A 13,243-nucleotide genomic window follows, 5' to 3' on the forward strand; every position below is an offset into this window, starting at 1 on the left:
TCACTTCATGGATTTAAAAAGCAAAAAAAGAAAAAAAAAAAAAAAAGAGAAAGAAAAAGATACAAAGATGGACTCAGCAAGACTGCTAATGTCAAAAACTGAGTGCTTAAGCCAAAGTTTCTTGTGACTTCTCTGTAGATACCTGGAAGTTTAGAACAAAGGAAATAGTGCAGGCTGGCACTGAACTGGGTTGTTTTGGKTTTTTTTCAGAGCTTGTGAAAAATCCTCTCTCTGCAGCAGAGATGTTTTCCTTACAATAACAGCCCCTAAAAACAAAACCAAAACTAGGAAATCAGTGTATATGGTATTGCACAGACCTTTTGGTCTTGCCTCTTAAGAGCATCAACTCTTTAGAAATGGAATAAATAGAGAGAAAAAATCCTTTAGATTTTTAACTATGTCAGTATTCTATTTGAACTAGAAATATGTTTCTGAGTCTTGTGTCTGCTTAGTCTATTCTGCCTCTCAAAAGATCTTAAGTAATAATATAGGTAATGTCAGTGTAGTAAGTGGTCACTGCAAAACCTGGTAGGATAAATTATTTCATAAGGAAGTTCTGCAGGTTTCTGATTAATTATATTATTTATAAAAGCTGTAAAAAGCTGCCATTGCAGGGAATGAAAACTAAAAAATAATTGGTTCAAGGTTTTATATTGAAAAACACTTCAGTGTGACTTAGCTTTTTTATTCCTTTATGTGTTGGTAGTTGATTTCTCAGCATTTTCAAATGAATGCTCTTCATTTTTGTAATCAGTTTTAAGTAACTTCTTCCTTTCAGTCTTCCTCACCAGAGAGAGCCACCATGCTTATGACTTTAAAAGTGGTATTTTTTCAGATCCTATTACTGCTTCATCTGCTCTTCATAAACAAGTGACCTCCCTTTACTTGCAGCCACTGTAAAAAAGGTGTAAAAAACAATAGGACTGAAAAATGGTTTGTTTCAGATGACAGCATAGTCTGCTGGAGTCAGTGTAGACTTACAGTTGATTAAACAAGCAGACAAGCTTGTTTTGTCCCTAACTTCCATTTTGGCAATGAGTGAACCTGATAGTGCTCTGCATTTTGTCTATCTTTTCCTGTTTAAAACTTTAAAACTTTTTAACATCGTTAATAGCTTATTTTTCTCATCTTGTCTGTTGTAAGTGCTCAAGAGTACCTAAATAGCCACAGAAATTTCCAATGTACATTGGACTTTGGGAAAGTTCATAGTGTAGTCTTTTCTTAGAAGTACAGTAAGAGCACAGGACATCCATCCTGCCATAAAAAAAGAAGTTCAGCAAGAACTGACATCCTAACTTACTAGAAATTGAATCTTTTTTGAATTGGAGAAACAAATCTCTTCTCTTTTTTTGGTACTTTTCTTTTTAATTTATTTTTTTAAGCTGCAGTTAACTTACTGGTGATTTGTTTCAGGGAAGAAACCAAAACCATCTCGTTCTGAGTCCCCTACTACAACTCCAAACATATCTGTGAAAAAGAAAAACAAAGATGGAAAGGGTAAGTCAAAGAATTGTCACCAAAAATGTAGAAGAACATTATTTCTGAGTGACCTGTAAAAAAAAGAAATTCACCAGTTCACTTGTGATGTAAACCTGAGTCTTATGTTCAGGGTGGTTAACATCTCAAGGCAAGGAAAAGAAGAGTAYATGAGTTTACTTGGTGAAATATCCAGTTCCTTGGGAGAATAATATATTTGTCACTTAAGTTGCAAGGGTTCTTGGAAACTCTTCAACATCCCTGCAGTGTCTGCTGTGTTTTGAGTGAAGTCTTGGTGGTGCTTTGCATTGTATTAATGTTTCTTAGGCTGTGGTTATTTTGACAGATGATCTTTGTAAATGGGTTCCATCTGTATGTGTCTAATTTTGCATGAGGCTAGCCAAGACTGCCAGCTGTCAGCCGGAAGTACCAAGTCCTGAATTTCGAAAAAAGTTAAAGCACAGCTTGAAGACTTGGGCAAAAGACTTAGGGGTGTGAAACTTTTTTCATGCCTCCTGTGTTCAAAAGGAAGAAAAAAATAATAAATGCCACATAACTGATAGAATAAATCATTTTCCCCAGCCTGACCTGTTCAGTAGTGCCTGTGAGTTTCRTCAACAGCTGGGTTGCTTTGCTGTGGGGTCCAACATCCACACCCGTGCCCAGGCTGGTGTTTGAAGGAAAGGCTGATTCCTGGCCCCAGCGAGTTGTGCTGCACTCAGTGGGAGCTGGAAATGAACCTCCCCTGTGTCACAAGAGCCTGCTGGTACACGTGGGACAGATGTGCTTGCATGTGTGCAGTACTTGCCAGAACAACAGGCCAGCCAGTTCTAGGCCCTGGTGGCATAAGAATGTTGCACTCTTGATGTCAAAAAAAATCTGTGCTCTGACAAATGAATGTAATGCGTTTTTTTCCTTTGGAGGAGGCATTTTCTGCAATAGTAGGAAGAAAAATCTGTTGGCAAATAACAAATATATAACAAGTTAATGCATCAGTTTTAAATATGCTTTGTTGACTTTTACTTTAATTCAAACCTGATTTTCAAGTAAAAATGAAAGGAGTATGAGAGGAATATTCAAATAGTGCTCAAATAAAATTATGGAAAATATGGAAGCAGCTAGCCACAAAATTAAAAGGCGGAAGAGTCTAATGCTTCTGTTGATGATAGCAAGGATACTCCATTTTTCACATTTATCCATTGTTACAAAATTGCTAATTCTGAAGAGAATAAAAAGGAGCGTGTTGCCTGAAACCACTGCTTGTTRTGGAAACCATTTGTTTCACATTTTTAGGAACACAGAATTGAAGTAAAAAACATAGTAATACGGCCAGCCATGGCAGGGAAGCAGCTAGAAAATCACAAGAACTGCCCGTCTGTTCCCTTAGRGGAACTTGTATGCTAAAATAACAAGCTCTCCATACAATTGCATGATACGATGCATAGAAAAAACTGAGTTTTCCACATGTTTCTTTTTCTGCTGTGATTTAGAGGAGGTCAAATATCCTGCCTCTAAGTAAAGCAAACCTGTTTTTTGCAGCCAGTCGTCTCCAGAATAATTTTTATTGGCTAAGAAGTAAAAAAATTTCAGGTTGCCTTGATGGAGCTGAGCATTTTAGTCTACACTCCAACAAAAGCACCCTAGGTTAGGTGGTAAATGGCTGGAAATGCTCTCGCTCCTGTGTGACATTGTGTCTTGCCTTAGCAGTCTTAGCCTTACCCTTTGGGGTATCTGAAGGCCAAGAGGCTGTTTTATGTAAGCTGGGAGACATTTGTTGCAAAGGCAGTGTTTTTTCACTAGGAATGCTCATTTTTCAAGCTTCCACCTGCTGAACGAGCTGCTAACATTTTCATATTGCTAGTGCTGATGACTTTGATGAATGTTTGCTAAATACAGTTTATATTATCATGGGCATTTCAATTTTTAAGAGATCTCTTATTGAAGAAAAGTTCAGACTGGTGGTTGTTGAAGTTGAAAAAATCTGCTGGGCTATATTGATGCTGTGAAAAGGGATCCTGTCACCTTCTGATGCGTTGGGCATAATTTTTTGTGAAACTTCAGCACATTCTATCTTTGCTGTGTTTTTGCAAAGCTGCTTGTGGGAGGTGATACACRAAGCTTTTTCTTGCTTTCACAGACTAACAACTAAGAAGCTTATGTGCAGCTTCGGATTCCCAAAAGAACATCAAACACCAAAAGCCTTAAAAAAAAGTAGGAAAAAAGGTCTCATTAGTCATATGAGTTTAGACTCCTTAAATTTGGTTTTGGAAAAAATATGAAAATTTAGTACTAGTTTTAAGTATTCACAATCTGTGATTCTAATACTCTTTCTTTATATGTGGTAAACACTGAACAGATGTGATGGATTTCCATATATAAGTGTTTGTGCCTGCTTCTTYGTAAAATGGAATTTGAATATTGTCTACCAACAAGCACAAGCACTCACTGGATTAAAAAAAGTTACCCATTTCTATACTTTTTTGTTGAAGGTTTGCCTACCTCAGCACATATCACTGATTGCCCTACATAAATCTCATTGTTAAAGGTGAGGATTTTGTTTAGCCTTTTAAAGGATTATAASACCTCAATTCAGCAAAGCATTTAAGCAGCAGCTTAATTTCCAGTATTTTTAGGGGATAGAACTGAACATATTCCTGTTCAAGGTAAAGCAATAGTGGCTGCTACTGTAACTGGATTAGGCAAGATGGAGAAGGGCACATAGGTGACTAGCATGGTCTAATGGTGGTGGCCAGAACTAAGTGGCTGTAGGTCACGGAATGTCTGGGGTATTCTACACCTGGATTGTAATAACTCACGAGGATCTCTTTCCATGCCCTTCCATCACTGTTTCCTAGAGTTGATGATATACTGTCTTTTATAAAGATTCTTAAATTTAAGATTATTTGCATCATTRATAACTAACCTTTTTTTTGTGTGTGTGTTTTTGTTTTTTGTTTTTTGTGTGTGTCTGAAATGCTTTTATTCTAGGAAATACAATTTATCTCTGGGAGTTCTTGCTGGCATTGCTCCAGGATAAAGCTACATGTCCTAAATATATCAAATGGACTCAAAGAGAGAAGGGCATTTTCAAACTGGTAGATTCCAAGGCTGTGTCCAGGCTATGGGGAAAACACAAAAACAAACCTGACATGAATTATGAAACAATGGGCAGAGCTCTCAGGTATGTGCATATTTAATAATAGACTCTCATACATAAAATCTGTGCTGAACAAGCAGTCATCCATGAAGTTTTAGTTTTATCAGCTGATTGATAATTGTTCAACTGAGCGTTAGGCATTTTATTTCCCCTCACCATGATATGCGTAATTTTAAGTTATCACATTAATTTGTAAATGTAACAGAAGTAGTGCCCTCCTGTCCAGTTCCCTTTGCTGTGTTGTAGCTAAAATGTCTGCTTGTGCTCACTGGTGAATAAACATGAAGTCAGATAGCTGAAAGAACTGTATGAGTCAAAAGGAAAATTGAAAGTTTCATGCAACTTTTTACAAAGTGTGAGTTAATAGCAGAGCTGCCAAGTCATGGCAGTCAGTCTCCTCTTTCTCTCAGAGTTAAAAGCTGGCATGAAATACTACTAAAAATGTTGTTCGATGAAAAAAAAAATACTATTAAATTGACCACTTTTTTATAATGAAGAGGCTAGGCACTTAAAATTTTGTTTACTTGCTGCTGCTGTGTTTATTTTCTGGGAGCTTTGTTGCTTTTTTTTTTGTTTTTGGCAAAAAATACCTGTGTAACTTGATGTGTGTGCACTTTAAACAGATACTATTACCAAAGAGGAATCCTTGCTAAAGTAGAAGGTCAGCGCCTGGTCTATCAATTTAAAGACATGCCAAAAGATCTCATCTACATTGACGATGAAGATGCGAGCCCTAGCACTGAATCATCAGATTCAACTCTGCTGTCGCCTGCTGTGGCCAACAGAAACCAATCAAGCAGAACTAGAGCATCTGCAAACGCAGGAACAAAGGGAGGATCAACCACAGTGGTAAAAACAGGAAACTCAAAGCCTGCTAAGCTGAAGGAGCACGTAGAAATTGTACAGCAGCAGACACCTGGCTTGACTTCAGATGTTTTGAGGACAATGCAGTCTCCACAGCCAGTACAACCCACTCAGCTTTTTCGGACAGTTCACGTAATGCAGCCATTGCAGCCCCTCCCAGAAGGACATGCAGCTGTAACCAGTAATGTTCCAGATGAATCATTAAATTCCTCAGTTCAGAACATAAGGTAAGAAAATGTACAGAAGATAAATATTTGAATAATAATAAATTCACTGGATGATGGTTAGATTGGTTAGATGCTTTGTTTTGCTCCCAAAAAAATGCTAGTCTTCCAATTGGTTGAAGTGAAATGATGTCTTTGTGGCTCATCCTATGAATTTAGAGTGTCACACACAGCATAGTGTGACATGTACGCATGTCACTGCTCTGCCTGTGATGGAGGGAAGCTCATCTTTTCCATGGTGTTAGGCCTGATGCATATAGTTTAGAAAGGAAAAATACACAACTTCTCTTTAAAATTGACATTGTAGTCCCACAGCAGGTGTGTTTTCTTCTCTGCTTTTACATTGTTTGGTGTCTTTGCTTTTCAATTATACATGGTGGGTCTGCATGAAACCTTCAAAATTATTTTCCTTCTTGCTTTTTAATTTTTCTTCGTAAGAATTTTTTGTCATCTTTTTCATATTTTGTATTGTCTCCACATACAATAGGAAAAACTCCTTAYTACCTGTTCTAGCATTTTGTTGCTGTCACAAGTTCTCTTGATTTTAGGAAACAATTAACAGAGTATGGGAGCTCTGTATCTGCAGACTTTTTTGGGAGACAGGAGTGCTTTCATGCCTTATTTGTGAATCAGTTGGTTAACACTACATAGCCCTTAAGCACCATGACTCTTTTGCACCTGCCTCTTAGTAGCAGGACTTACTTATAAAAATGGACAAGGGCAGTATGGTGAAAGGAGAGCAGCACAGACATAACTGAGGTTACACGGTACTATAGAAGTCAGTAGAACAACACTACTAAATGTGATTGGGGGAAGTTCAGCAATTTGCRGAGTTAAATARCYCTAGGCTAGACCTACACAAGATTATGTGTCACAAAAAATATCAGTGGTGYAGATGGTATAAAGAAGGGTAAYAACAGATGTATCTGTAAGACTTAAGGGAGGCAAAAAGTCCAACCAAACATTTGGAAAACTGTTCAGTGACATTATGACATCCAATTATTGCATTATGGTATTTCACAGTTGCACCYTGGGTAATAAGCTAAGGGGAAAAAGTAGTAGAGATAATACATATATGAAGTTCAAGTGAAACAGAAGCCTTAAATCCTTTGAGTTCTGTATTACTCTGGTTCACATCCATTGTTTTTAACCAGAACATTATTCCATGAAGTCTCTAATTTCACTTAGCAAAGATAACAAAGTGAACRTTAAAARAMAARTTTAAAAAAGAAGCATCAAACGTTTTCAGAGTGGTATAGAAGTGCTGCTGATTAAGAAAGTTTATACTAAGGGGCCCAAGCAGTTAGAGTGAAAATAAAAGCTACAATCCAGAGTTTTTTGGAGTGCTTTTAACCAGGGTGAGACAAGCTGCAAGATAGGTGTTGCTGAGTCCTGTGCAATACTACCCTTCCAGACTCTCAAAATACAATTTATGACTGATTTCTGCTCAGCTTCAAAGGGCAAGCTTTAAATAGTTTGTTGAAGTAGAATGACACATAGAACATCTTTTGGAGGTAAGTTTTTGGTCTCGTTTTATAATAAGGGTGAAACAAAAGTTTATTTGTTCAGACATCTGAAAATCTKTAGCAGATCAATGTGTTTGTGTACACATTCTGAATTGCTGCAGTAGGGCTTCCGTAAGGGTTGAAATGAATGGTCTGCATAATTTAAAAATGTACAGCAGGTATGACTGCCATTGTAGACTAAGAGCTGACAAACCTTCTTATGTATGCACACATGCTGTGAGGTAGTGGTTGGAGTCACTTTATAGTGTGGGAAGCATGAGGACAAATARCAACTTTGGTTGCCAGTTGTGTTCAGTGGTTGGGGCTTGTGAATAGTCAATATCATTTGGGCAAAACAGCAACCAGGATCTGGTAATGATCCTCAGAAGGTTTTCTGATGCATACTGGTTAGTGGTTGGGCTCTGACTTGAAGCATGAACATCTTGAACCCATATAATTTGTCTTATGCAGTTTAGCTTCTGAAGTTTTATTCATGTAAACATTCAACCCTCTTCTGCATGGGAATAAATGTTTTTTTTTTTTTTCTCTCTGCAGCAATTTGCTTCTGTTGTGCTGAGAGAAAAAAAATAATAGAGAAAATACTGAGCATCTTTGAAGTGGAAACAATTGGTTTTTTAACATTTAGCCATAGCCTTCAGAGAATGTCTGAAAATGCATCTTCTCTGCTAAGGGGCTTGGTAAAAGAATCATATTGAAGAGTGTTGTGAAGTGCTTATGTCACCACCCTTGACCTGTGCTAGGCAGCACTGCCTGGTACACACCACTTCCAGATTGGGAGAGTGCTGCAGCTTAAGGCCCAAGTTGCCCCCCCCCCCCTTAACATTTCTGAAAGGAATGGGCATGCCAGTGTAAACCCGTGGTTGATTCTTCACATAAGTCAGGCAGTGTCTTCATTTATAGCTGCACAAAGCTTGTATCTCACTCTGCAGTGGAAAGGTCTTGGCTTTTGGATGGCTTTTGATATGTTTTTTGGACAAGTTTTGGTGCTAGTCTGTGAAAAGGAGACAAGGAGAAGTGCTACAAAGGATATATGCCTCCTCTTCAGCCCCAGTGCTTAAACAGAAAGGCTATGATGTGTTAACTGAAGCTTGGGAAACAGGGCAGGAGCAGGGTCAGGTCAAGCAAACTGGGTTTTGCTGACTGAGGAAAACATCCAGTGTCCCCAGTGGGAATATTCAGAATTGTAAACGCACTGCCGTTCTGCAGATCTAACTGTTCTGGCTTGGTGGATGCAGGCACTGTTGCTACAGTCTCCAGTCGTGTAACTGGGAGCTGAGTTTGGCACCACATGTTTCTACTGATAAGACGAAACCATAATTGCCTCTCTGAATGAGCATTTTTTTGCTTACTTTTTCTGATGARCCAGCTTTTATGAGGAAGAAAAGGTTTCCTTGAATTTAGCACTTGTAAAACTATTCTGTTTAAACCAGAACAACTGACACAGGTTAACCAGAATACCTGGGTTATTGGAGTAATTGTGTTTTGTTTTGGAATTAGGAGGCAGTGGCCTGGGATTCAGCTCTGTGTTCATTGGGTCATTCTGAGCATTAAAGGGCATCCTTTCTGTTGCTCCAGAAAGTGCACCTCTTCTGAAAGTCTTACCTTGTCTAGGGCATCCTACAGGGCTGAAAGGTGCATGTGTTTGGGTAATTAAATTTCTCCCTTAAATCATGAGCACTGCAGATAAAGAGAGATGCAWTTTCATTCACCTTTAATCTAGCGTAGAAGGGATTTATGATTTAGTGAAAAGAGATTCTCGTGTTACTTACAGCTMAGAGAATATAACATAGGGAATGATTTTAAGTTATATGTCTATTTCTGATACTGACTGTATGGCACCTGGCTGAATCTTCTAGCTAGCAGCTCTGTATACCAAGAAACTTGCAATTAGCTGGCTGCTGACAGACTCTGTGCAATACTTTAGCACACTTCAGGTGTTAAACTGTTTCTGTCAAAATTAAGTTTACTGTTTCTTTTCTGTACTTGCTAGTTTTCATTTTGCTAGCTTGGTCAGAGTATATTAGAAGACCAGAATCCTGACTCTGAGTTCTGTAGCTGGAGGAAAGCTTATGCAGACCACTGAGAGACAAATGGGATATGCTTTCTGTGTTTACTTCTGAACAGGAGAACCTTGATATGATGAATGAGCCACAGTTTTCACACTGACCTTTTTGCAACTTTCAAGGTAGAAAATTAACTCTGAAGGTGACACAAGCATGGATTGCAGTGGCAGGATCCTGATTCAAGAGGAGGAGGATGTAGCTGAACATGAATTGTGGTTTTTCAGGGCATGACCATTCCGTGTAAGAACAGCAATGAAGCCAAAAATTCGCCAACGCTGTGTACTGGTCCCAGTAAGCAGAGGCAATTGCCTTTGAAAGTCATGTCTACCCCAAGCAAACACGTGCTTTCTTGTTCCAAAATCTGTGTCTGTGTCCAGGCCGTGATGCTTTTGTGRTCTGACTCAGCAATGCTGATGCTGAAAAAAGGTAGATTTGTGTAGTAGGAGTTGATGAACTCTGAAAATATGATTACAGCTGCTGTTTCAAATGAAGTCTCCATCTATTGCCTTATATAGACATTGGCTTGTGTAAGTTGCCCAGTGAATGTCACCATTATCTTCTGTGATCATCTTCACACCCTATCTGTACTGGCTTTGCTCGAGCTCACATAACCTCACAGGCACAAGGAACCAGTCTGGCACTGTCCTGCTGAGACTTTGCATTGACCATCTGCTTTCAGTCCCTTTTTCTTGAATAAGAACAAGAGTCATATCTGCATGATGTCAGCTAATGTYGCTCATCACTCCTCTGCCATTTCTATATGTCTCCTGAATAAAAACCATCACAGGTGTAAGTCTTGGTAAAGAGCTTGCTAGGTCTCCCTGGGACTTGATGGGGARCATGGGCAAAAGAGGACTTCCAGATAATCAGAAACAGCTGCTGAAGGCATTCCTTTGATCTGCTTTGCTTCTGTTTGTAGTTAGACAGCTGGCTTCTGTCAGTGCTCCAAGGGCAAGCCTGCAGTTTCAGAAGCTCTCCAGCATAGTGACKAGTAGATATTGTTGGATCTGGCTCACTGCTGCCATAGCCTTCCCCAAAGGAAGGGAAAAGGGGCTGTTACAAGGAGCTCATCTCTGTAATCTAAGTGACGGCTTGATTGCAATCCACGTTTCAGGTTGGTGAGAAAAATGTCCTTTGTGAGGGAGGTGCTGGTCAGAAATAGGCTGATGTAAGCTCAGTGGGCTTCTACAAGAAACCRTAATTTAGCTTACAGCACTGCGTGTTTCTCAGAACACGTTTACAGTATGGACAACTTTTGTCACAGCAAAGACTTTGTTTATAACCAATATTTTGATTTTCCTGTAGTTGAAGAAGACTTTTTCTTAMGCCCGCTTCTGATTTAATATCTGTTGTACACAAGAAGGCAGCAACTTATTGACGAAAGCACTGCAGTGTCATCTAGTCAGATTCATTTTGTTTCTGCACAATAGGAAGATATCCACAGGAGCTCTCTTTCCATGTCTTTGGCATTGTTGAAAGAGGTGGAGGTTCTGCAGGTCTCTGTAGTTGCAAAGTTCCTGAGTTTTAATTCAGATGACTGTGCAGTTTTGAAAAATCCTGGAAAGAAGACTGTTAGACTTTGTGGTTCAGTAAAAAGTACACCTTGAGAGTTGTGTTGTCGGCCTCTGATCTCTCTTACTTCTCTGTGTATTTTTTAATATTGCTTTGTTTCATTTTATTACTGTGCTGTGAAATACTTTGTTTACCTTGGCTTGTAGCTTAAGTGCTTTTAGTATCTTCTTCATATCATAAATTTTACATAAATTACCGTGACTAAACTTGTTTTACTGGCCTGTCACTRCTTACCTCTTGATGAGCTAAAATGATATTGCACAATTCTAGGCAATGAACAGAAAAAAAAAGGCCCAAGAAAGAGATGATAATTTTGGGCCAAGCTAAAATGACTTCAGAATTTTTGTCATTCTTTCCTCACTTGTAATCAGATGGATTTATGGCAGTGCTTCCTTTCCGTCACTGTTGCACAATGTTCTTGTTCTTTTTGAAATCTCAGCAGCAACTTTTAAAATAATCAMCCAAAAGATTTGTATCTTGGAGAAGAAAGGATGTTAGCAAAATGACAGTGAATTTCAGAAGCAAAGGAAAATATAGACTTAAAAACACCTAAAACARTGTAGGTCAGTGTTAATAAATCACCTTAATTATTCTTTGTAAAGAATTACTCTTTTTCTTTGTAAAACAGACAAGTTTTTTTATTAACCAAGCTGTATTTTTTTCAATTATATTCAAGGCAAATTGTTKAAGCAGATAGATTTTTACTAACTTTACCAGTTAGTAAATAGGTTTAACAATTAAGGTAAATGTTTTGCTTGGCCACCATTAGCATAAATAAATATTTATGGTATATTTTGTACAGACACATGCTGCATGCTTCCCTTGTAGCAAGTTCACACTCTGTRTATATGCATATATAAGTATGTTATGTAAGTGGTTATGTATGTGCATATCATATATCTGTATCTTGGCTGATGGAGAAGACAAAGCATCTGGAGTAAACCTCAGGTATGGGACTGGCTTTCAAGAGAAATAAAATGGGTTAAGTTTAATATGCAGATACTAATTACAATGTACTGAGACAAATGCTTTTGTCTCTCAGAGCTTTGTTGCTCCTACTGCTTTGCAGATACCTTCTGCATTTATTAGATGCAGTTCACACATTTTGAGGTTATCCTTCAAAGCCACTTGGCAGCTAGAAGCTTTTATTTTTACAAAACAACTACAGAACAAGGAAGTAGCTTCAAGGTAATACTTGGAGGGCATACCAACACAGGCTAGCAGCTTCAGGTGCTGCTTTCAAAATTGCAGCTATTGAGTTGTTCTTAATCCTTCAAACTCAGGTAAGTTTCTTTGTGGATTAAAGAACTGGGTTGGTATCTGTTTTGATACTTCTGATGCTTTTATAATGGTGTCAGTTATCTTTCCTTGATCGCTGTTCCATTTGCATTGCTGATCTCTGGAGACTTTTCCTGAGTTGGGCTGTACCTATCAGACATACTGATTTTGGGGGATGTCCAAAATCAGGACAGGATGCCCTCATCCTGTTCCTGCTTCTGACACAGACATTAGTGATTTTTCTATCAAGGTCCCAGGGGAATTGCTGGGGGAGAAAAAGAAATGGTTAGCGGTGATAACTCTTAGGAGACTTGGTGTTAGCCTTGGTACTGTCATTCTGAGCCTTGCACTTTRGGCTCAGTTTTTGGTATTTTCTGTGCCAGCACCAACTTCTCCACGAGTTTGAAAGAAAGAAGCAATCCCTCTCTGGTGCTTCACCTTCACCCAGCCCCATATCCTTGAGCTTCTTYTTTGGTATGTCTTCAGTTGTGTGAAAAAGGAGCTCAAGATTGACTCTGGTGTCAGTTGCATCAAATTTTGTGTCACGGTTATGGCCCCTGTGATGAGACCTGTGTGGGACCCTTGTTGGCAAGGATTTGGATTTGTYTTGCTGTAGCAGCATTGCTGGGTACTGCAGCCTTCTTTCTTGGAAGGAAGAGAAAGCTACAAATGGAATTTTTGTTCCTTGTATTACCAAGCCATATGGGAGCTGGGAAAAAGATTGCCTGCAGCAGAGACTGGCAGCTGGAGGATGCTCAGGGAAGTTCCCATGTGTTCTGAGCCTGATACCAGAAGAGTTACTGGGGCTGCTCTGGCTKGAGCAGTCTTCAGAGCTCAGCTGGAGACCTTTCCCAGAGGACTTAGCTGAGTYGGACATCAGAAATCCTCTACATATRTTGCTTCATTTGTGTCTGCTGCTGCACTAAGAAGGGGGGAATGCAGCTCTCTGTGCAGTTGGACTGTGCCCAGCAGCAGCATCTACATTTACATTGTCCCATAGCTTCAGCACCATGTAAGTCCTACTTTGGTATGCTTTTTGTTGCAAGTGTGGTAGCCAGAGTATGGTTTTAAATTGAAGTTTTG

The 13,243-nt window shown here is 38.9% G+C and overlaps 1 protein-coding gene across 5 annotated transcripts in view; it reads left to right on the forward strand.

Annotated features, from left to right (window-relative positions):
• The window catches only part of ELF1 (E74 like ETS transcription factor 1), an 86,328-nt gene that overhangs the window by 70,156 nt on the left and 2,929 nt on the right, over nt 1-13,243 (forward strand). For all 5 annotated transcript variants that reach the window (XM_057366330.1, XM_057366327.1, XM_057366331.1 and 2 more), the window contains 3 exons: nt 1,414-1,497; nt 4,465-4,657; nt 5,257-5,724. In XM_057366330.1, coding sequence (XP_057222313.1) covers nt 1,414-1,497; nt 4,465-4,657; nt 5,257-5,724 — 745 coding nt within the window. The remainder of the gene's footprint in view (nt 1-1,413; nt 1,498-4,464; nt 4,658-5,256; nt 5,725-13,243) is intronic.

The sequence above is a fragment of the Malurus melanocephalus genome, unplaced genomic scaffold (genome assembly GCF_030028575.1).
Source record: "Malurus melanocephalus ecotype Western Australia unplaced genomic scaffold, MMel_1.1 scaffold_63, whole genome shotgun sequence".
NCBI lineage: Eukaryota > Metazoa > Chordata > Aves > Passeriformes > Maluridae > Malurus > Malurus melanocephalus.